General features: G+C 46.4%; 1 protein-coding gene and 1 long non-coding RNA gene across 2 annotated transcripts in view; one reads left to right on the top strand and one right to left on the bottom strand.

Annotated features, from left to right (window-relative positions):
- Positions 1-556: 556 nt before the first annotated feature.
- Pdx1 (pancreatic and duodenal homeobox 1) lies at positions 557-6,308 on the bottom strand. Its single transcript, NM_008814.4, has 2 exons — positions 5,758-6,308; positions 557-2,025 (listed from the first exon to the last, which is right to left on the bottom strand). Exons 1-2 carry the CDS (start codon positions 6,164-6,166, stop codon positions 1,580-1,582), a joined length of 855 nt encoding a protein of 284 aa, NP_032840.1. The 5' UTR covers positions 6,167-6,308; the 3' UTR covers positions 557-1,579.
- Positions 4,884-24,644, top strand: part of Plut (PDX1 associated lncRNA, upregulator of transcription) — a 42,924-nt gene continuing 23,163 nt past the window's right edge. The window contains exon 1 of the long non-coding RNA NR_038157.1: positions 4,884-5,185. This is a non-coding gene — a long non-coding RNA (PDX1 associated lncRNA, upregulator of transcription). The remainder of the gene's footprint in view (positions 5,186-24,644) is intronic.

Raw genomic sequence — 24,644 nt, 5'->3', positions numbered from 1 at the left:
CCTTTCTATATATTAAGTAAGCCGGTTTATATCTTTAATTTAAACCCTACAGCAACCCTAGAAGGTAGCACAAACTTTGCCACTATATTAAAGTGGGAGAAGACCTTGAATTTTTTTGACATCTCTAATGTAGATTTGTCTCATCCCAGAGCCCACACTGTGAGCAGCATCCAGAAAGGATGCATTCACCCTAAAGAGAGGGGGGAAAACACACATTTTTGATTAAGAGAGTTTCTTTCTACCAGTGTGACTCTAAGAATATTCTCTAAGAAACACTACAAATTATTAAACTAAATAAGTAAACAAACTGCCTAGCCTCCTCCCCTCTCATTTGGGAGTTGCCTTCAGAACATAAGGAAAGGAATTTGAAGCCAACTAAATCAATTCAGCTTTGTGGTTAATACAAGGGCTCTGCTGTCTGTCAGTTTTCAAGAGTGTGTTTCTCTGCATAGCCCTGGCTATCCTGAAGCTCACTCATAGACCAGGCTCAAACCCAGAGATCTGCCTGCCTCTGCCTCCCAAGTGCTGGGACTAAAGAAGTGCACCACCACGGCCATCAAAGAAGATTTTTTTTTTAATCAGAAAAAACGCTAGTTAAGATTTTAAAATGAAATGGAAACATCGACCTCTAGGAAGGTTTGAAATCAGCCAGGTTGCCTTCAACCCCTCTCTTGCTATTCATATTTATTAAGCATTTTCCACAAACAGCCTAAAGACAAGGCTCAGACCTTGAAAGGAGCAACTGACTGACTTCAAATTGTAGACCTGTTGGCAAAGAATGGTTAATTTAATGCTTTAAATGAAAACAACCAGTTTTGCCCTGCTCCTCTCTCCCATCTTCTAATTCAGGGCGTTGTGACTAGTTTTCCAAGGTGTACCAGGGCACCTGCCTTCCTTTCAGGAGGATATTCGCGCTCTAAAACAGAAACTTCAAATGTCCTTCTGCATCTTTGTCCCTCAGGACCCTGGAGGTCCCATTAGGGGCACGAGGAGGTCCGGGTGTGAAGAATTTCTGATTTTCAAAGGAAATGGTATAGGTTGAAGGATAGAGATTAATGAAATATTTGGCTGAAGAGGGGGAACGACTCTAGGAAAGGGAAATAAGGAAAAGGAGGTGAGGGAGGGGGAAGAGGAGGGGGGATTGGAAGAAGCGCTCTCTTTGAAACCTCCAACAGCCGCCTTTCGTTATTCTTAACCTTAGCTTGCTCAGCCGTTCTGTTTCTGGGCAGACAAAGGCACCCGGTCCAGCTCGCCTGCTGGTCCGTATTGGAACGCTCAAGTTTGTACCCTTTTTATTGTCCTCAGTTTGGAGCCCAGGTTGTCTAAATTGGTCCCAGGAAAGAGTCCTAGAGGCAGATCTGGCCATTCGCTTGGCATCAGAAGCAGCCTCAAAGTTTTCAGAAGCTCAGGGCTGTTTTTCCAGAAGTCTGCCAGCATCTCTCCGGCTATACCCAACTGGCTCTCGTGCCCTCAAGAATTTTCTTCTTGTGCGACGCCTAGGTTAAGTTCCCTTATCCAGCTGCCCGCTCCCACGTCCACACTCTGGGTCCCAGACCCGCTCACCCTCAGACTGCTGTCCTCACCGGGGTTCCTGCGGTCGCAGTGGCGCGATGCTGGAGGGCTGTGGCGACACGCTAAGGCCCGAAGGCAGTAGGCCCTCCCGGACTGCAGCTGGGACGCCTGGGGGCACGGCACCTCCGGGAGGTGGCAGCGGTGGCACTGCCAGCAGCTCCTCGCCCGAGGTCACCGCACAATCTTGCTCCGGCTCTTCGCCCCCACCGCCCCCACTCGGGGTCCCGCTACTACGTTTCTTATCTTCCTCTTTTTTCCACTTCATGCGACGGTTTTGGAACCAGATTTTGATGTGTCTCTCGGTCAAGTTCAACATCACTGCCAGCTCCACCCGGCGGGGCCGGGAGATGTATTTGTTAAATAAGAATTCCTTCTCCAGCTCCAGCAGCTGCGCCCGGGTGTAGGCAGTACGGGTCCTCTTGTTTTCCTCGGGTTCCGCTGTGTAAGCACCTCCTGTGGGTGATACAATCGGTCAGTGAGGTTCCCCGGGGCCCCATGAAGCTCAAATATTTTATTCCCAGGCCAGGAACAGCCCTCCTACTGATCGCAGCTGTTGAATCCAGCCGCAGCCCATTGCTCCAGAGACCCACTGCGGTTCCACCAGAGTCTTCCCTAAGCAATGGAGCCCTTTTCTCAGGCCATAGCCATGCCGGTTCTCATCTCAATATCACACTTGGAACTGGCAACCAGTGGTTTCAAAATTAGTTCATTTAATTGATGTTAAAATGCACATAATAAAAAAATGATCAACTCCTTTCTACTTAAGGATATGCCTTAAATGCAAAATTTTAAACAAACGTTCTGATGTTGACCCAGTTCAGTTCAGTCTGATTACTATCTCATCCTCATAGGTATATATATATCCAAGAAACATTTCTAGAATAAGCTTTTACCACAATTAATGCTAATTTCCTCTTTATTCCCTGTTTCATTAAAACAATGCTAAGCTCAACATGTTAACTTATTTTACTGGTGGCGAGGTCTTTAATTCTGGTTCTCTGGAGGCAGAAGCAGGGGGAGGCAGCCCCGGAGGCGAGCTTGGTTGCCTAGCTAGCTCCAGGTCAGCAACAGCAACGTAAATGAGTCTCAAAAATAATTTTAAGTGAATGTAACAACTCACTAATAGATGCAGACTACAGTTTGAAAGGCTATGGTGCTCTCTTTAAGTTATGGACATATTTTGTTATAGCTTTTATTTATTTGTTATATCATCTTTATGCTTTACGTCTTTATTATTGTTGTGTGTAGAATATGCTTGTCAGAACACGGCAGTGAGCACAGGGAGGTGGGGAACACCTTTAGGGATTTGGTTCTCTCCTTTTATTTTAGGTTCTGTGGATTGAATTAAAGCCCTAAAGCTTGAAAGGGAACGTGTTGGTTTTTTTTTTTTTTCGTTTTGGTACATTTGTTTGTTTGTTTCAAATAGTCATCTTCCTGGGCTTGTATATTATTTTTAATAAAGTTATAATGAACTCTAACTGAGTGTTAATTGTTACTGTGATTTCAATTAGCCCTCTGCCTCTGAGAAGAAGAAATTCTGTTTTGGGAAAGGTCGTGCTTAGCAGGAAAAGACCACAAATGTTGCTGAGGCCAGATCTATCCTGAACCAGAGCCACTCTGAGAAGGGACGGATGGCTCACCAAAGGGCTTGCCCGTGCTTGCTGCAAACCCGCATCTAAAGCAAGCAACAGACCCAAGTCACCGGGAAATCAGCGAAGCCAACCAGTGTTTCCCAGGTCTGGGTCCTTTCTTCCCAGCTCGGTAGAGCGTCTACTGCACTGGACTGTGTGTGGATGCAGGATGGAAGGCTCTCCAGCAAAGCCCAGTGGAAGAGACTGAGGCCGACTTGATTCAGGACAGGGGTGAGAGACAGTTTCCAAAGAGCTGAAAGGTGAATGAGTGTGTTGAGGGCAAGGGATTAATCTTCAGGATGGAATCTGCTCCCCGGGTCTTCCCCCAGGTACTGGGGAGGCACTAGAAGCTGAAGTGAAGTCCCCAGACCACTCTTTGGAAAGCAGTTTGTGTCCTCAGGAACACAAACCTGTGTCCCCAAACCACACAGGCCTTTCCTGGTGTAGGAAAGGAAAGATACCTAACCTTAAAGAGACATCTTAAATGCCAACAACTGGCAGATTCTTCCAACTACTGCCCTCAGCTGCCTACTTTGCCAAGCCCTAATGAAAGACTATAGGGAACCTGTGCTCAGCTAGAGGAAGCCACGGGTGGGAATTAAAGTTAGAATCTGCTGGTGAGATGTTCAGAGTGCTCGATCTGACTTTTCTGGGGCTCAGTAGAACTCACCAGTAGGGATTATGAAGTTCTTTTAAGTCCAATTATTTATAAGCGGTTATTGCCATTAGCATTCATAGTCCTACTATAAGCCCTTCAGCCATTAAGCCCTTTCCAGGGGTTGTGAACCGACGAAGCACACGCAGGTGGGTTCGCTAAACCTTGCAGTCCTTCTGAAGTGGGGCCGGCTGGAGCTCTTTGCAGGTTTCTACAGGGAGAAGAGAGGGGTAGTCTGCCTCGAGTCCTGCTTGCTGATGGTCAGAAAGGATCCGCAAAGGATCCTGGTACCCAGATCTCACAGTCAGGAGGGGTCTCCAAAGTGTTCACCAAACATAGGAAAGGCTTTCTGCTTCCTCTGCTCAGATTTAACTCCCTGGCTTGTTCCTACCCTAGCCCAGAGCAGGAGTGGATAGCCAGAAAGAATCAATCTCCGGGGCTCTGCTTCGTGGTTCCTTGGCAAGGAACCCCCTTTAGGTGGAGGGTCTGTCTTTGGGCAGCCCAATGGCCAGGTCTCAGCGCCCTTTGGTCTTGGCCTTGAGAGGCCTCTGCTGCGGCCTACCTGCTCCAGCTGCTTGGAATTGCTCAGAGGTGGAGGATCTCCCCAGCAAGAGTTTGGGCCTGTTTTAAGTCAGGGTTTTTTGTTTTGTTTTGTTTTTTTTTTTTGTTTTGTTTTTTTTTTTTTTTTTTTGTTTTTTTCCTCGGTGAGAAAATGAACTAGCTAAAGGAGCCTTCCCCCTTCTTTTTCCACCCTTGAATCCTTGGTGAACCTCGTTACCCCCATACTCTCTCGGAGCTTTGCTTGGCTGCTCCTGGGATAGTGTCAGACCAGGCGCCTTAGGACCGGAGGACAACGTTGAGAATTCTCAGGGGATGGCAACTCCAGCGTCTTAACCCTTCGCTCCTGCTCCCGACAGTCAGTCGGAAAGCAAAAGAAAGAGCAGCTATTTGCAGTCCAGGTGTGACCAGAAGTGGCTGTAGACCGGAAGAGATAACATTGTGGAGCGGCGGGCACAGGCCCCCACACGAATTGGCTGCCAGCATCCGGCGGGAAGGGACCTAGGGCTTGCTCCGCTTCGCCTCTGCTGGAAGGAAGGACTTTATCACAAAGCAGGCGCCTAGGGCTAAGGAAAGCCAGGGTGTCTTGCTTCTTTGAGCCGGACAGCAGGGAGGAGGCCCCTTCTTCTGCATATTTGCTTCCTGGGACGCGGCTCCAGAGAGGACCCTTCAAACACGTTGGGTTGGTTCAAAAAGAATTGGCACCCCAGAGACCTCTGCCAACTGCCAGACTCCGAGAGAGTGAACCACCTGCCTTTCAACCCTCCCGGTGAGCACCTCGCGTTGGTACAGCCTCTCCCTGTTCACCCCCACCCCTCATCCTACTCCAGGGCCTACCTGGATGGACGCAATTTTCCTTTCCCTTCTTCCTGTGTTTCTCCTACTCCTACTGCCCCTAGGAGGCCCCGTTTCTCTAATAAGGCCACTAGGATAGAGCCGGGAAGTGAAGGGGCCTAGGGTTTCCAAGGGACTCCATCATCAGAGACATCTTGCATAACTTGCTTGGGGCCCTTGGGGTCCGGGAGTCCAGGTTCCTCTCTGCAGAAAGATCCAGAGAGTTCGGGAGTTCTGAGCCTGGCTAGGCCTCTTCTTTCTCCAGCGTGGGAGTTGGCTCCCAGGGTAAGAAAGGCTCAGGACAAGCGCAAGGAGGGAAGAGTGTTGAATGGAGAACAAGCTGCCAACATGAGTGGACTTACTGGCTTGCATAGACTTTATTCTAAGCCTGCATTATCCTTGCGGGTTTCAGAGGAACTTGTGAGAAAAGGCCCGGGGGAGTTCTTGAAGGCAGTAGCAGCCAAGTCCAGACTAGGGAAAGAGAAAGGGAGAAAGAGCCAGGCTTACCTGCCCACTGGCCTTTCCACGCGTGAGCTTTGGTGGATTTCATCCACGGGAAAGGGAGCTGGACGCGGTTGGGCTCTTCCAGGCCCCCAGGCTCGGTTCCATTCGGGAAAGGTCCGGGAGGTGGATGGGCGAGCCCGAGCTGAGCTGGAAGGTGGTGGTGGAGGTGAGCGCCAGCCGGGTCGTCGGAGGCGAGCGGGGGCACTTCGTATGGGGAGATGTCCGGAGGACTTCCCTGCTCCAGTGATCCCAGCGAGCTTGTAAACTGGGGTGGCGGCGGAGGTGGGGGCTGGCGGCCCATGTACAGGCACGCAGGGGGGTTAGCGCTGAACTCTGGCACCGGGCCCCTCTGGAATGCGCACGGGTCCTTGTAGAGCTGTGTGGCCGCGTAGTACTGCTCCTCACTGTTCATGGTGGCAGCCGGCACTTGGGGGCCAGCAGCCCCGGGTCGGAGCTACAAGCCAGGCCTTAGGCGCTGGGTGGCTCGCGGACTCTCTACGCCACCCCAGATCGCTTTGACAGTTCTCCACTGCTCTCCTGGGGAACCAGAGGCTGGCTGGGGACAAGCCGGCCGCCGTGCCATAGGCTCTGGGGCACCCCACGTGGTTTACCCTGGAGCCATCATTGGCCTGGAGGACTGCCTTAAGAAGGAGGCTTAGGTGCCCGCGAACACCTGCACTTGTTTCAATTTTCTCTCTCAGTCGCCTGATCCCTGCTTGCTGCTGTGGAGCTCTCCAAAACGGGGCGCACAAAAATACCAGAACCTTTACTCTTTACAAAACCGCTCCCAATGAGCTTAAAAAAAAAGTCTACATCTCCTCTTCCCCCTCGCTATGTTTTTTGTTTGTTTTTGGTTTTGTTTTAAGACAGGGGGTGGAGGTCTAATTTTGTAGCCTGGCTGGCCTGCAACTCAAGATGTAGTCCAGGCTGGCTTCAAACTCCTTTTCCTCCCCAGTTCTGGGGTTGCAGGTGTAAGGCACAGCGTCTAACTTTTAATTTTCTTGTATTTTTGTATAATGTATGTAAATATCAGCTCAATAATATGACTTGCAAAACGTTAGGGTGCAACTGTTGAAAAATACAGTTTTTGAGAAATGCTTGCAGAACTCAGCGCTGTAAGCCTGAAGCTGTCGTTTTTTGTTTTATTGCTCAAACTATCCCTTTATTTCGTTTTATTTTTATCTGTATCTGCGTTCCCTATACTTCTAGCCTTCTGACTGTTAGGTCTGGGGGGGGGGGAATCACAGTGGCTTATGTTTTTTCTTAAGTTGAAGTTATTAGATTTAATTTTGGGGATTGGAACTTATTTGATTAACTCAGAACACACTCCCAAATGTGCGGAAGGCACAGAGAAGTGTTGCCTTTGTGGTTGAGCAGTTGGGCAAGGGGTTGGCACCGGGTTTTCAGATCTGTGACCATCCTGGCGTCTTTAGTGGAATTTCTAGTCTCTAGTCGTCCCGTCCCCCCCCCCCCGCACAGAAAACCCATTTTTCATGTTGTTGAAACAGGGCAGGCAGCTGGGCAAGGCTGTGGGGTGCGCAGAAATCGCGATTAAAATGCTGCATATTGAGGATGTCTGTGCCTGGCCTCCATCTGTCAGATACTCTGGATACTGGGGGTGAGGGGGGCGCAGCCTTTAAGTCAGTTACTTTAATGTGGGTGTGCACAGCGCTGGCAAGGATAGACTAACTGCCAGTGATCACCGTGTTTCTTGTCTGGAGTTGATATGACCCAGGCTGCTGACTCATAAGTTGCTTGCTCTGCCTCTGACCTGGTCCTCCAAGGACACTGGAAGATTTTTGGAGAATTTGGACCTCTTTGCGCCTTGCAGAGGGCCTCTGTAAATGAAGGTGTTCGGTAGCAACCAAGAGGAAAGAAATCTGTATAGCCCAACTCCCTCTCCACCAAACTATACACTCAGATATACACTTTTGCAAAGTTTTAATAATTTTTCTCCTAGTAGAAAATGTGTTTTAAATGCATTCAGATGGAACGAGCTATTCTGAACATCAACTATTAAACGCAAAAAAAAATATTAGGAGTTTTGAACTCTGAAAATACTTTCCCTCTTGGGATCACCGAGGGAACTCTGGTCAGAGGGGAGAGTGTCTCTGATTTCTTCAGGGAAAAGAGCCACCTGTGCCCGTCAAGGGGCCTGGGAGTGAAAGGCCGGGGCACCCGTGCACCTAATCTCTACAGGCCTGCCTCAATGAGTCCATTGTTCAGGGTGGCCGCCAGGGACTCGATGCTATCTCCTCGGCCGCGAGTGGCCATATCGATCGGAAGAAAAGGGCCCGAGGGTGGGGGTGGATCAGCGGCAAGGTGTTGACCCTCACAGATAATCTACCTAGTGGCCACGGGTTGACTTGGTGACACGGTTATGAGCGAGACTTGGGACAAAGATAGGGACCTTCCTTCACCTGGTCACCCCCTTAGGGATAGACCCCCTGCTGTTCCCTCGAGCCCCACCCCTGAGCAGCCTGCCTAACCCACACCCCAGGATGTTTGCTTAGCACTTCTGGTCTAATTGCATGCATTTTGGTAAATTGGCTTCCATCTCGACGCTTCATTTATTCCCATTTAATATTTTTGCTGTGCTTTGCAAAAAGAAAAGGGTTTCTCAGCAGAAAAACAAGCTCGCTGCTTTTCACAGGAAACAAATAAATAAATTCTCACAGGATGAGCAAAAACTTGAGGGAAGGATTTCCCACCATATGTGTGTGTGGATTTGTGTGTGTGTGTGTGTGTGTGTGTGTGTGTGTGTGTGTGTGTGTATACAGAGGCACATTCTTTGATTTCAGAATTAATGTTTTCAGCCATCTCCTTCCTTTAAAAGGGATTTAGGAAACAAAGATCCAACAGCTATTTAGTATACCTTTAGAGAGGCCAAAGTCAGCCCAGCTTTTGATTTGGCTAATGGTTACATACAGCAGAACTCTGAGGTTCTTTCTCTGCCTCTCTGGCTCCCAGCACCATCAGGTGGCTAAATCCATTATGGGTGATACGCATTTCCGCTCTGAATCCAGGCCGCCTGTGCCCTCCTCTGCCTCCAGAAGGCCTCTGAGATACCCAGCCATTAGGCAAGAGCCTTCCCGAGCCATTTAACAGCAGCTCTTATGGATAAATAAACAAAAACGGCTGTAAACCAATTATACTGTGGACAGTGAAAAAGTCTTTTATTAGCAGGACGTCCTGATAGTCCTCCCTGATACTGGAGGTACCCTGCCTCCTCTCTTCCTTCCACTTCTGCTGAGACTCTGTCCCAGCCCTGGCCTTCCTTCTTAGTGGTTTTGCAGGCAAGCCAAAGGCTGGTTTGGACTAGATTGTAGGAATTAAGCTATTTTAGCCCAATGAGTGAGTGAGTGAGTGTGTGTGTGTGTGTGTGTGTGTGTGTGTGTGTGAGTCTATTCTCAACTGCAGGCAAAGATAGGATTACACGAACTTTAATTTTTAAAACCATATTCATCCCAAAAATTACTTTGCTATTAAAAATTAAATAAAATTATGCCCTGAGTTGAGAAAACCCAAGAAAGCAAACCATGTATATTTCATGAGAGTACTATGTTCATGACTGATTTTTTTTTTCCCCCTCGCTTATGATAGCAAGAATGGTAGTGGCATGGAAGCATGCCCAGCAGAGTTTGCTCAGGGACTCAATCCAGATCCCGAATCTGAATCACAGCAGGGAGGAGGGACCTGGAAGTTAGGATGCTGTGTTCAGTTGCTTTCTAGGGCAAAACAATTCTAGTATCCCAAGCAGAATGCTGAAATGATGTTCCAGAGAATTCAGCAGCCAAACCCACCACTCTACAATCAGATCGTTTCAGCTTTATTAGGATTTCTATTGCTTTGATAAAACACCATGACAAAAAGCGACTGGGGAAGGAAAGGGTTTATTCCAGCTTACAACTATCAGGCCCCACTCACAGAGGGACACTGCTTACTGGCTTGCTCCTCACTGCCTGCTCAGCCTGCTTTCTTATAGCCCCCAGGGCCACCAGCCCAGAGGTGGTATTGCCCACAACAACTGCCAATCAAGAAAGCACACAGGCACCGCAGGCTTGTCGGGAGACCTATCTGGTGGGGGCATTTACTCAGTTGCAAATCCCTCCTCCCAAGTGAGTCCAGCTTGTGCCTCCTTGACACAAACTAGCCAGCATGTAAATACAGCTTAAAAATGGAGGGCGGTCTCACAGTGCTCTTACAATGTATCCTATTTGCTTGAGTTGTGAGGGTAGAAGAGGCAGCAAGCACAGGGACTCTGGAGGTCCCTGGGTTGGCTACATGCTTGCTCCTCAAGAGCCAGCCAGTGGTGGCTGGGTTTAGGTTTCATCCCTCTGTGTCCTTCAATTAGCTTCAAGGTCAGCTGCTGGGCCCCCTGCCCCCAGTCTCTGTGGCCTCCCCTAGAAGTTGCATACCTACCCCTCTAGCCTGATTCCACCCAAGCTCTGTTTTTTTTTTTTTCAAACTAGATGTGTAGTGTCCAATCGTCTTTGCCTCACTGCTGCCTGTCTGTTCTAAGTCTTCTATAGCAAGCGTCTACTAACATTTCCCCTCTGCCTCCTTCCCCTCCAATGCCTCTGACTGTGTCCCACTCTTGGGGACTCCTCTTTTTTTTCAAGTTTCTTTTGTGTTCCACACTGCCAGGTCCCACCTGCTGTCTCTCTCAACCTCTGATATTTTGAATGGTTTATTGGTTTCAATGTTATTTATTGATTACATGCCTAGAGAACACCTACTGTGTGCTTGTTTGGGGGGGGGGAGTCAGACTCAGTGGTGGAGATGGATTTGAGGGCTGAAGAGACAGCTCAGCAGTTAAGAGCACACAATTCTTTTGTAGAGGACCTAAATTTGGTTTCCATCTCTCTATAGGTAGCTCACAACTGCTTATAACTCCTGCTTCAGGCACCCATAACTTCTTCTGGGCTATACAAGCATCTGCACTCACATGCACACACCCATACATACATACATACATACATACATACATACATACATACATGTAATTAAAAATAAATCTTACAAATTTCTAGACTGACTTATTTTTATTTGTATGAATGTTTTACCTGCATTTATGCATACTATGTGCACGTCTGATGTTGGAGGTCAGAAGAAGGGTCAAGTCCTTTGGAACTGGAGCTGTGGATGGTTGCGAGCCACCATGTAGGTACTGGGAATTGAACCTGAATCCTTTGCAAGAGCAGCCAGTGCTCTAACCACTGAGCCATCATCTCTCAAGACCCTGATGAGCCTTTAGAATCTAATCTGGTTGCCATGACAAGATCCTAGCTTATTATAGAGTAGGTATTCATTTATGTAGTTAGACAAGCTCTTAAACATGAAAAGCTGGTCTTGAACCCACTAGGTAGCTGAGATTGGCCTTGAACAACTGAACTTTCTGCCTCCACCTCCAGAGAGCTGGTGTTGTATTCATGTGTCCGTACCCTCACTTTTTAGGTTAGCTTTTTCTTTTTTCTTTTTGTGATGAAGATCAAAACCAGGGTCTCGGGTATGTGCAGCAAGTGCTTACCACTGAGATACATCACCAGCTCTGGGAATCTGCCTTTTACCTTACACACTCATTCATAGGCACCCTATACATCAAGAATAAGAACAAGGGGCTGGAGAGATGACTCAGCGGTTAAGAGCATTGACTGTTCTTCCAGAGGTCCTGAGTTCAATTCCCAGCAACCACATGGTGGCTCACAACCATCTGTAATGGGATTCGATGCCCTCTTCTGGTGTGTCTGAAGAGAGTGATAGTGTACTCACACATTTAAAAAAAAAGAAAAGAAAAGAAAAGAAAAAGAAAGATGAAAGAAAGAACAACAGACACTTAGGCTAAATTTTACTTAATTTAAATAGTTAGAAAATACTCTCTATTATGAGAGTATCATGAAGTTGGAAAAAATGCTTAATTCAGAGGAAGCAGATATCCAAGAGATGTCTTTTGAATCTGCATGGACAACACACCTATAAATCCTGACACCTCACAGTGGGTTATAAACCTCCAACCCTGACATAAATCATCTGTTCGATTCCCTCCTCCCCCTAATTCATTATTTCTGCATGTAGCTAAGGATGTGGGAAGCTAAGGATGTAGCTAAGTTATTGGGCTCTGTCCATGCTTCCTGGGTTCCCTTTTATAAACAGGGAGACTCTCCTCTGGATGCTAATGTTCTCTCTGGTGGGCTCAGGGAAGTTGAGCGTAGCTCCACAGCAGCTCACACATAAGTACAATTAAAGGCAGGCAATAAAACCAAGGTATATTGATTCATCTCCAGGCAGGACCATTAACGAGGACCTTAATGCAACACTCTCTCTATTCTAACTGTGACCAAACAGCTTCCTTTAAAGGTAAATGAATTTTATATAATTTGTTAGCTAATTCCACTTAATTCTGCCCACATGAGCATGTGATAAGGGAATGTTAAACTGGTTAACAACATGGGGCTAACAGGGGAGTCCGGGAGGAGCCAGCATTTGCAAGTGCTGGGCCCAGCGCTGAGCCATCCAGATGACTAAGAGTGCTCTGGGCTCTGGCTTATTTACTTTCTGTTCTCCCACTCCTGAGTAAAGGGCACTGAGGCAGCTCTGGGCTCTATCTGTCACAGACCAGCTAGCGACACAACAAGGACTCTTTTTTTTTTTTTAAACAAAAAATCATTCTTAATAGAAAAAAACGTCCCTTGGACTTCAGGGAATCAGGAAGAGTAGAAAAAATAATAATAATAGGATCAATAACAACCCTGTTATCTAGTAACTTAAACAGCCTGGGCCTGCTGGGATGGCAGACCAGGATTTCTTATCTAGCAAACAGAAGAACTCTCTAGATAGTAAGTTATTTTTTTACAAAATGTTTCTAACCAGTTAGGTTCTGAGAGAAAGTGTCTACGGTGGGAACAGGCCAGAATCTGGTCCCATGATCTTATTAATTATAATTTGTTTGTTTAAAAGCAAATCGGTACTATGTATTCTTTTTATTAAAAAATACAATAGCATGTTAACTGAGGTGTGGTCATTTAAAATACTAAAAATGAGAAAACAAGACATTCACAATAAATATCTGATTTAACTAGATATTTCATTACAGGCTAAACCTGTATCAACTACAGGCTAAACCTGGATCCTGACTGCGTCTTGGGGGTCAGTACTTGCCCTGTGCTGTGTGCTCCTGAGTTTTGACAAATGGCATTGGAGCCTCCAGATTCAGGACATTTATTCCCCGATAACAATATACCTGAAAAGCATCAGAGAGTGGCGTGCACCGCAATATACAATCTCAGGTCACCGAAGAAAGCAGACATCTTTAATACCAAAAAGAAATGTGCAAAACATCAGAGTGTGGCCCCAGCTTGATTGGAACAGTCCAGGCTTATCTATTTCTTCTAAAAATACTTATTCATTTACTTATTTAATGTGCATGCATGCATGTGTGTGTGTGCATGCGTGTGTGTGTGTGTGTGTGTGTGTGTGTGTGTGTGTGTGTGTGTGTGTATTAACTCAAGTATGGGTCACATGTATGCAGGAAACTCCAAAGGACAAGAGAGGGTATCAGATCCCCTGGAACTGGAGTTACAAACCAATTGTGTGCTCTTCTTTTGATTGCTGGGACCTGAACCTGAGTCCTCTGTAAGAGAAGCTAGTGATCTTAAGTGCTGAGCCATCTCTCCAGCCCTCTAAATTTCTTTGCATGCAAATATTGATACTTTTAGTTCAAGACTCATGAAACATGGCAAAGTGTTTCTCTCTTCCACAGTGCAGGTGTCTAACTAGACGGTTCACCCCCCACTAAAGAGATGATTGTGTTCTGAGTCTGTCATTAAAGAGGAAATGGAAGCTGAAGGGTTGCAGACCAAACCTGTCTCTCCTGCTGAGTTCACAGTCAACCGGGTCCCTTGCACCCTGCACTTCTAGTATCCACTTGGTCACTTCACATTTACAATCCTTGTAGAATTTCACACAGGGTCTCCTCACATCTCATGCAGGGTCTCCACGCATCTGCCACGGTATTCCGGTCTACTCATGAACTCAGACCCAACTTTCCTCTGGTTTCCTTGGGAAAGAGATACTGTGGACCTACAGTTCAATTGGGGTTGGGGGTGGGGTGGGGGAATCTTTTCTCTTTACATGTGCTTCATTGTAAAATGCAATCAATCAACGCCAGTCTGCTGCGTTTGCAGAGTCATTTATTAGCCTCTGCCAACACCATCTCATTCAAACCTCTAGGTCTCTGAACGCCGGAGTCAGAGATTGCCACGAATCCAGATAATCAGCCCTGTTTTCTTACCTTCCCAGCAGATTGTAACAAAAAGGTAAACAGAAGCCTCTCACCGCCGCCCCCTCCCCGTGCCCTGAGTAATCCACCTCCTGGCCCCATAGTTACACAGAATTCATATTTTCCTCAAGAAAATGGACTGACACTATTTACTTTTTGTGTGTTTATACAGCCAGTAGCCAAATTTAAATAGACTACCTAGAGAGATTCAGCTAGAAGTATTGGAAAGTGTGCTTTGCTGCCCCTCCCCCTTTCTCCTATGTTTCCTTATGAACCTTGCACTATACTGCAGGGTCTAGAGCCATTCATATGGCGGCTCACAACCATATAGTCACAACTGTAACTCCCTCTCTGTCTGCACGGGCACCAGACACTCGTGTGTTGTACAGACATACACTCTACACTTATTTAAGCTAAATAAGCCTAAAGAAAGAAAATACAAACCTGAGGAGAGAAAGTCAAATTAGAGATGGTTTTTTTTTTTTTTTTTCCCTCCTATCTGTGGTTTTACAGATTGAATTCAAGGACTCCTGTGGCCAAGGCAAGCCTTCTGTCTATGTTACAGCGTCAGGCCTGAGAGCCCGGTTGAAGCCACTACTGAGGCACTTGGTTGCTGATGTGTTCTTTCTTCTTAGTCTCATTCAAACTCCTTGTTTGTTTGTTTGGACTGAAACTCACTATTTAGACAGGCTGGTCTTGAACTCACTGAGATCCACCTGCCTCTGTCCCTGGAGTACTGGGACTAAAGGGGTGTGCCATCACACCAGGGGCTGTTGTCACTTTTCTATAAAAACATGTACAAAAGAGTTGATTTGTGCTCAACATCTTTTTTTTTTTTTTTAAGTCAGTAGTTAGAACAATAGAAGGCACTAGCTGATGGCACCTAGATTTGCCCCAGTCTCTCAAATCCAGCATGTTACTGAGGCTCACAAATTTCTCTCTTCCTTTCACCCACTTGATCCCCAGGAGCAGTGAGTCCTCCGGGTTCCTCTCATTTGGTGTCTGTCAGGAAACCACGCTCTCCAACAGGCAGGGAAAGACTCCAGCCCAGCAGCTTGGACTCTGTAGCTCTTGAGATTGTCACAAGTACTATGAATCATCTTTCCAGAAACACACACACACACACACACACACACACACACACACACACACACACACACCACCCTGGAAGTGCACAACCCCTTCTGCTCATCCTATTCCAAAGCAAGGCTTATCAGGGACCCATCTATGCCCACTGTTTCTTGGTTCTGTTTTTCTCCTTCCTGCTTCTGAGTTTTATAAATGTGACCCCCTTGTCAATAGTCACATCAGCTATTGTTTATTTGATTGGCTGTGCATGCTATGCCAGAGGGCTGACACACTATTACCGCTGCTCAGGAGTCCTGCTGTGGTGTTACCCTTGCCAGTGAGGACAATAAATATACGGAAGGTCAAACAGTGCATTCGGAAGATATGAAATTGTAATTCTAAGATTAATTAGAAATTCATGGGCTTAAAGTACATGGGGCTGTGACGTGGATCTGTTGCATAAATGGTCATTTGGAATAACATCACTCTGTCCTTCCTTCTCATTGTCTAGCTGTCTGCTTTGTGCCAGGTGCTGTGATAGGCTCTGCAGACATGGCAGCATCAGATATGATCCTTGTCCTGGAAGCTGGAGAGTCTAGCAGCGGGAGAGGAACACATGTATACACACACACACACACACACAGACACACACACACACACAGACACACACACACACACACACACACAGAGAGAGAGAGAGAGAGAGAGAGAGAGAGAGAGAGAGAGAGAGAGAGAGAGAGAGAGAGAGAGAGAGGTGCCTCCCAGACTGTGGTCTCCTACTTCTGATTGAAACTAATGAACATACTATACACATAGATACAATGTAGCATTTTTGACTCTGTCTTGTTCTGAAAACACTCCTGGAGCTATGCAGTATTATTCACTAGAAGTTTGACTTTGAACTTTAGCTGACTCATGTTGCCAATATAGTTTTTTTTTTTTTCTTGAGACAGTTTCCCTATAGCTCTATAGCTGGCCTAGAACTTGCTCTGTAGACCGGGCTAGCCTCAAACTCAGAGATCTGCTTTCCTCTGCCTCCTGAGAGTTGGGATCAAAGATGTGTGCCACCAAGCCTGGCTGTTTGCAATTTTTCATCTACTGAACAGCAGCTTGGCAAGTGATTGAAACCTCAGGACTATCAGGGTTGAACCTCAGCAATGTTACTTATTTAGCTGGGTGGCTGAATGTAGTAGAAAGAGATTATAGGATTCAGACACCAGTAGGAGTGGGAGGCAGGATGGGTGGGGACTGGTGCTGGCTCAGTCAGCATGGTGCTGGGCTATTTGCCCCTGGTGTAGAATTATGTCCATCTCACTGTGGAAGAAGCAGATGGTCCTCTATGGCAATCCACTTGTCCCAGGTTAGAGGCTGCAAAGCTAACCTGGTCATACTTCACCTAGAATCTGGCTCTTTTTTTTTTTTTAACAAACGATTTATTTATTTTTATTTATATGAGTACACTGAAGCTGTCTTCAGAAGACATTGGATCCCATTACAGATGGCTGTGAGCCACCATGTAGTTGCTGGGAATTGAACTCAGGACCTCTAGAAGAGCAGTCAGTGCTCTTAACTGCTGAGCCATCTCTCCAGCCCCAAGAATCTAGCTCTTAAGCTCATGGTCTTTTAGTACCAACCTGCCCTTGATGTCTGGAGAACCGGGGGGTGGGGGTGGGGCGGGAAGCAATGCCCAAACAAAGCAGCACTTACGGAAGGTTCAGCTAAATGGGAAACAGCCTCCAGTCCTGTTGTAAGGGCTGAATATGAGGGTGAGGCAGGCAGCATAACTCAGGGGCATCTGGAGAGCAGACCTGGAAGCCCAGGTGTTGTTAGCTTATGGAAAGGGGGAGTCTTAAAAAGGACAAGATGGGTAAGTTCTTTGGGGATATTCTACTTAGGTCGAAGGAAACAGAGAGGTGTGTGTGTATTCAGCCAATGAGCTGACACAGGAGTGCAGTTCTCCAGAAAAGGAGCCCATGGGCTGTGATGACAAAGGGATGAGACTCAGGGACGGAGAGATGGCTCAGGCCATGCACAGTTCCGAGTAGAGTGGTGTCCTGTTTCATCTCCATGCAGGTTCCCAACATTCTTTCTTCCTGTCTCCTGCTGGAAATCATGGGATTCCTGACTCCTGGTTCCTCTGTCTCCTCCAGCAGCTTTGGAATCATCCCTTCCTTAAAGCTGGCTCATCTGGGCAGAAGTCCGCTGGGTCTTCCTCTGCCTCATCACATTGTGACACGCATACTTTCTAGCCTTTTCATAATTATATCATCGATTTGTTTTTAATGAGTAAAAGTGTTTGCCTACATGTATGTATCTGTACCATATGTGAGCAGTGCCTTTAGAGGCCAGAAGAGGGCGTTAGAGTTCTTGAAACTGGATTTGCAGACAGTTGCAACCAGCCGTATTTATGCTGCAAACCATTCAAGGTTCTTTGCAAGAGCAGCCAGTGCTCTGAACCTCTGATCCACCTCTCCAACCTCTTCCTTCTGTCTCACATGGGTAACTTCAGTGCCAACCACTACAGTGCCAATACTGGAGGTGTACATATGAATTAGATATGGTTACTGCTGTTGATTACTTAAGTGCTTTGGAAAGTTCTCATAAAAACAGATTTACTTATGCTTGTTAATGTCTCCTTTTACATTTTTTTCTACTACCCAGAAGAGTGCTAGACCCTGAGGTTGGAGCAGGTTTGAAGGTTCAGGGTTTGCAGTGGGGTGGTGAGGAGGGAGAAGCAGGGGACCTGTTTTCCTGGGGATTGATTTCCACACTTCCCCACCCAGCAGTGTTCTCTTTAACGGAGATGGTTAATAATTAATTTTTGTGAGAAAGTAAAGCTTTCCCAGTCTTTTCAAAGCATTCTGAGCACAAAGCAGGCTGAACTCACTAGGCCTTCAGAGCACAGATGCTGCACAGTACAGATGCTGCATCTTTCTGAGGCTTGCTGAATCATCTGTCCATGGTCATCTCCATCTTAGACTGTGGCAGCAACTATATCTTTTCCTCCTCCTCTTCCTCCTTCTCGTCCTCCTCGTCCTCCTCCTCGTCCTCCTCGTCATCATCCTCGTCGTCGTCCTCCTCCTCCTCTTCCTCGTCCTCGTCGTCGTCCTCCTCCTCCTCGTCGTCGTCGTCGTCGTCGTCGTCGTCCTCCTCCTCCTCCTCCTCCTCCTCCTCCTCCTCCTCCTCCTCTTCTTCTTCTTCTTCTTCTTCTTCTTCTTCTTCCCCTAGTTTTACAAGATTTCTTCTCTGACTCTTTCTAAAGCACTTCCTTTGGGCATCTTCTTCCTTGAGTGTTTGTTTGTTTGTTTGCTTGTTTTGGTATGGCCATGTAGATGTGGGTACCCTCAAAGACCAGAAAAAGACATTTATTGGATGCCCTGGAGCCAGAGCTGCAGGTGGTTTTAGCTCAGCCATCTGATGCAGGTGCAAGGAACCAAACTTGGGCCTTTTGCAAGAGTTCCAAATGCCTTTAACCTCTGAGCTATCTCTCCAGTAGAATTAAGAATTTTAAAACAGCACACACACACACACACACACACACACACACACACACACACACCTTGATAAGGAACTACCTTTTTTTATTAAAATATTTATTTATTTATTTATTTATTTATTTATTTAATGTATATGAGCACACTGTTGCTGTCTTCAGACACACCAGAAGAGGGCATCCGACCCCATTACAGATGGTTGTGAGCCACAGTGTGGTTGCTGGGAATTGAACTCAGGTCCTCTGGAAGAGCAGTCCATGCTCTTAACCACTGAACCATCTCTACAGCCCATAACTACCGTTTTTTTTTTTTTTTAAATAGGTACTTTAGCAAAGTAATAAAAGGGGACAAATTAAAATTGTAAAAGTAAAAACCAAAATAACTGAAGTAAGAAGTTCTACTGATCTATCTCCAGAATACAGCGGGGCAATAGGGGGTGGAGTCGGTGAACTTAAAGAGAGATGGGTGGGACATCTATCACCTGAACAGCAGAGAGGATATTCTGGAAAGAAGGGACAAAGCTTCAGGGACCTATGAGCCATCATCAGCCTATGAAGGAAAGGAGAAAACAAGGAGGGGCAGGGGACTGAAGGAACTGATGCTTGTAAACATCCCTCATAAACCTGTAGATATAAACCTGTAGATATAAACTTATAGATACAAATCTGTAGATAGGAGAGGCTGACCGAATGCCAGCTATGCCAGGATCCATGCCAAGACTCAACAAAGTCTTCTGAGATCCAAGGACACAGGGATTAGCTTGGAACCAGCCAGAGAGAAAAGACCATCACCACAGCACACACCAGCCTAGACCACAGTGGATTCTACATCACCGTAAAACAGCAGCCTGGACCACAGCAGATTCCTCTGAGACTTCCCAGCCAAGCCCAGAGAATCACGGATCTGTCTGATGACATTATCTTTCAGGGATGTGTAGGAACCTTCAGGCGAAGGAACACTGCAGTAGTTCGAAGTCATAGGTTAGGAGGATGCCCAAAGGAGGCGCCCCCAAAAGGAAACCACAAAAGCAGGAATCTTGGAGAACTAAAGTCAGAGAGAAACAATACTATTTTTATAGTTGCTTGTTTTATTGTTTGTGCATGGATGTGCACAGGCCACAGGACTTGTGTGGAGGTATTAACTTGTGTGGAGTACTGTGTTTTAAGTATTAACATCTTTAAAACCTATACAATGTAGTATATTGTTCGTTTGTTTGTTTGTTTGTTTGAGACAGAGCATCTCTATTATAGATGCTCTGGCTGTTCTGGAACTTGCTTTATAGTCTACACTGGCCATGGACTCTCAGAGATCCACCTGCCTGCCTCTGCTTCCTGAGTACTGGGATTAAAGTTATGTACCACCACAACCAGCTCAATAAATATATTGAGCATAATTATTAAATATTATTTTAGCGTAATGCCTAATATATGTGTGTGTGTGTGTGTGTGCACTGCTATTGTTCTGAGCTTTTTTTTTTTAAGATTTATTTATTTATTATATGTAAGTACACTGTCGCTGTCTTCAGACACCCCAGAAGAGGGCATCAGATCTCATTATGGATGGTTGTGAGCCATCATGTGGTTGCTGGGATTTGAACTCACAACCTTCAGCAGAGCAGTTGGCACTCTTAACCTCTGAGCCATCTCTCCAGCCCTGTTCTGAGCTTTTAATTGCCTTATTGTTTGAGCTACAGTGGTTTATAGGTGACTCCCAGCCTGCGTCCAGCCTGAAAGACTTCCCTGAAATGTCATCCACCTCTTGCTTTATAACCTGAGACCTCCAACTTCTTAGCGCCTACATGTTCCTGCCACCGGGGTCTCTTGGCAGGTGCTCCTTGTTCTTCCACTTGGAATTCTCTCTTGCCTTTTGTGCACATCAAGCTTTAGCTTAGATTGTTTTTTTATTTTTATTTTATTTATTTATTTATTTATTTATTTATCTGTGGGGTTTTTTGTTTGTTTGTTTGTTTGTTTTGTTTTGTTTTTCGAGACAGGGTTTCTCTGTATAGTCTTGGCTGTCCTGGAACTCACTCTGTAGACCAGGCTGGCCTCGAACTCAGAAATCCACCTGTCTCTGCCTCCCAAGTGCTGGGATTAAAGGTGTGCGCCACCACCGCCCGGCCCTAGATTATTTTTTTTAAGGAAGATTTGTTTATATTTTATGCAGATGAGTGTCTGCCTGCAAGTATGTACGTGCATTGCATGCATGCGGTGCTCATGGAGACCAGAGGGGACTGTCAGGTTCCCCTAGAACTGGAGTTCTAATTTGGTTATGAGCTGCCATGTGGGTGCTGGGAATTGAATTCAGGTCCTCTGGAAGAGCAGCAATGCCCTTAACCACTGAGCCATCTCTCCAGTGCCTTTAGCTCCATCTTTAAAAACAGCTCAGATGCCATTCTTCCCTGACCTTCCCTCGTGGAGCGTGCCCTTGGGTTCTGCAGAGTCTTAGTTCGTTCCCAGCACTCATGGTACCTCTCACAATGGTACCGCTCACGTTGCTAGTTCGGTTTGCAAGGCAGGGCTGTCTCAGTCGTCAGAGAGAAGCGAAGAGGGAATTTTCAGACTTGGCTAATCTATCTGAGCTGTGGAGGAGGCACAGACACACCTGGACTCAAAAGTGTCAGTCACAATCAACAAGGCCCTCAGCCTTTCCAGTCCACTTCCGATCCTTTATGTGTGTGGACTCGATCCTTCCTGATGCTATAGTTGGTGTATGCAATAAGGATATGAAAGTGGTATAGACTAAACATAGCCGGCTGAGTGGATTTGGCCATGGGGTGGGAGAGGGGATCGAGAGAGAAGGATGGGGTGGGGTGGGGGTGGGGAAGCAAGGCTGAACTGGCATGGTTATGTATGAATGAGAAGTGGAGAAAGGGAAGCAAGCCCATGAGCTGGAGAAGTTTAGGGTAGGGGGCCAGCTCTGTACCCAGTGTCTGCAAAGCCCAGAGATCCTGGAGGTCAGCGTCTGCTTTCGTATGCTAATAGGCACCACAGATAACCACTGGCCCTGGGTTTCTTTTGACAGTTTGCCCAGTGCCATCTTGACAGCTATCATCCAAATGTAAGATAAAGTTCCTACTTGCCTCTAACAGAAAAGGCCCTGGGTAGAGGGGTGGGGAGAAAGAACTCCCGGGTCCCAGGCTTTCCCAACTTCTCTTTCCTGTGCCTCACAGAGGCCAGAGGGATGGAAGGGCCTCACTGTCCAGGTATATATCATGTGGTGTATTAGTTTTCCATCACCCTAACACAATGCTTGAAACAATCCACTTACAAAGCAGAAAGGTTTCGTTTGGCTCGTGGGTTTGAGGTGGCTAATTCTGATCAGGTGACCCACTGCTTTGGGCCTTTAGTTGGAATTTGGTGTGTCAATAACAGAGAGTGCGTAACAGGGCAAGCAGCTCCATGTCATGGCCAGGCAACAATCATGGCATGGGTCTTATTGACCAAGGAGATTCCCTCCGGCCGCCCCCCTCCCACCCCCCCACCCCCCCCCCTAATATCTAAGGTCATTCACAAGGCCCTTCCTTCTAAAAATAAACAGCATCTTGTAGAAGCTCCGGCCTGGGGATCAAGCCTTTAATACGAAGGCCTTTGATGAGTCTTCAATGAGCAAACAACTGACTGGAATTGGAATCACTGCAGAAACACACATACCTGGTGTGCCTAGGAGGGTGTTTCCAGAACGGTATAAGTAGAGAGAGAAGGCCCAGTCTGAATATGCAAAGATCCATCTTGACAGGGGTTCTGGGCCCGCTTAAAGGAGAAAGTGGGCGGTGCTCCTGCATCCATCTCGCTCTGCTTCCGGGCCCAGGATGCAATATGGGCAACTACTTCACCTTCCTGTTGCTAGCCCTTCCCACCATGAGAGACTACATCCTTAAAGACTGTCACAGTAAGCCCTTCCTTCCTTCGACTGTTTCTGTCACAGCAACAAGACAAAACTGATCAGTTGAGCCATCCTCAGACGCCTCCAGCTTTATGCACTTAAGAAGAATCAGCAAGTAGGGTGGCGCTGTCTGCGCTCCCTGGTTGGGGATGGTGGTCGGAGCAGGGCTCTCAGAGTACACCGAGGTGCCCACCCGCAGGACCCGCAAAACTCGCAGCGCCTACCACCTATGGAGAAAACAACAGTGAAAAAACACAGTCAGGTTCCTTCTGGCTGCGTGGAAGAGTAGCTCTACGCTCTGCCGCTCTGCCGTAAAGCACTTCATAGATGTAGGAGCTGGTGTCGTAGATGAAGACCTGTTCTGATCACATTGGACCTGCTTGGTTCTCTGCAGGTGACCGATCACCTGTAAGTCTGCATTGCCAGGGTGAGATTGATAAACCAGGTCTACAACTAGATTTTAATATTGTATCACTTATATTCTTTCAGCAACTGGTTTTGCTCTAAATGCTTTCTACATTGTAAGTTTTAAAATTATTTCAGTAAGATTGAAGCTTTTTGCAAAGAGAAAGAAAGGAAGGAAGGGGGGAGGGGAGGGAGGGAGGGAGGAAGGAAGGAAGGAAGGAAGGAAGGAAGGAAGGAAGGAAGAAAGGAAGGATGAAGGAGAAATCTGCTGAAAGGCTGCGTGATTGGCTAACGTAGTTTGCTGTCTCTTGTTTGCTATCTCTCACCCTCTGTTTTAATTCTTGTAAGATGGGATGTGCTTTCTCACAGAACCAGAAAAACACCTTGTGAAGGAGTAGTTTAGACTGCCTGTGTGCCTGTGTTCCTGTGTGCCTGCATGCCAGCATGTGCACATGACTCTGTGTGTGCGCATTTGTGTGTGTGCGTGCATTTGCATGTATGTGTGCATGCACATGTGCGTGTGTGTCCGGGGCATGAGTGTGGAAGTCAGAGAACAACCTGAGGGAATCTGTTCTACCATGAGGGATCTGGGAATTGGATTTAGACTCAGGCTTGGTGACAGGTGTCTTTACCTAACGAGCCATCTCACTGACTTGTTTTCAGGCACTTTTATTGGCAAAATGAATAACTCTATTGCCAAGTGCCAAATCTGTGTTCAACTGGCTATTTTGTTTTTTAATCTTTTGTTTGTTTGTTTGTTCGTTTGTTTCTAGTCAGGGTTTCCCTGTGTAATTCTGGCTGTCCTGAAACTGGCTCTGTAGATCAGGCTGGCCTTGAACTCAGGGATCTGCCTGTCTCTGCCTCCCAAGTGCTGGAACTCAAAGTATGTGCCTTCACTATCCAGCTCAACTAGGTTTTTTTTTTTTAAGTAGAGTAGTGAGGCTTTCCCAGTGAATTTAGAGTTCTTAACAGATGTGGTAGATTGGATGTGTGCATAAAAGCTAAATCTCCTCTAAAAATAATAGTTGGAAGATTTTCAGCTTAAGATATTTGTAAATAGAGATTTTAATTTGTTTTCCATTTTAATTTGTAAAATTAACTTTATTTTTTAATTTTGTGAGTATTTGTTTGCCTCTATCTATCTATCTATCTATCTATCTATCTATCTATCTATCTATCATCTATCGGCAAACAAATACACACACACATAAATATATATATATGTCTCGTGTGTGTACAATGCCCACAGAGGCCAGGAGTGGGAGTCAGGTCTTCCTGGAACTGAAGTTACAGATGGAGCTGCCATGTGGGCACTGGGAAATAAACTTAAATCCTCAGAGAGAGAGAGAGAGAGAGCAGCCAGTGTTCTTCACCACTGAGCCACCTCTACAGCTCCAGAATTGCATTTTCTTTAGCTTCTTTCTTTTTTAAAAAAGATTTATTTATTTATTTTAGGTATATGAGTACACTGTAGCTGTCTTCAGACACACCAGAAGAGGGCGTCAGATCCCATTACAGATGATTGTGAGCCACCATGTGGTTGCTGGGATTTGAACTCAGGTCCTCCAGAAGAGCAACTAGTGCTCTTAACTGCTGATCCATCTCTCCAGTCCCAAGAATTGCATTTTCTTAAAACAAGTTGTTGTTTGTTTTTGTCTTTGAACTTTCCCCATGCGGAGGATGGAGCGCAGTGTTTTGAGCGTCCTGAGCCCAGGCTTGACCATCAAGCTACACCTACCCCTTCTGAAGGTTTGTATACC

This window comes from Mus musculus, chromosome 5, assembly GCF_000001635.26.
Source record: "Mus musculus strain C57BL/6J chromosome 5, GRCm38.p6 C57BL/6J".
Classification (NCBI taxonomy): Eukaryota; Metazoa; Chordata; class Mammalia; order Rodentia; family Muridae; genus Mus; species Mus musculus.
The sequence above is the reverse complement of the archived record's forward strand: the minus strand, read 5'-3'. Positions and strand labels throughout refer to the sequence as shown.

Excerpts from the sequence above, each read along its gene's own strand:
- Pdx1 (NM_008814.4), bottom strand. The coding sequence starts at position 6,166 with ATGAACAGTGAGGAGCAGTACTACGCGGCCACACAGCTCTACAAGGAC. Across the intron at positions 2,026-5,757 it reads GTGGAAAGGCCAGTGGGCAG|GAGGTGCTTACACAGCGGAA; the intron begins GTAAGCCTGGCT and ends TATCACCCACAG.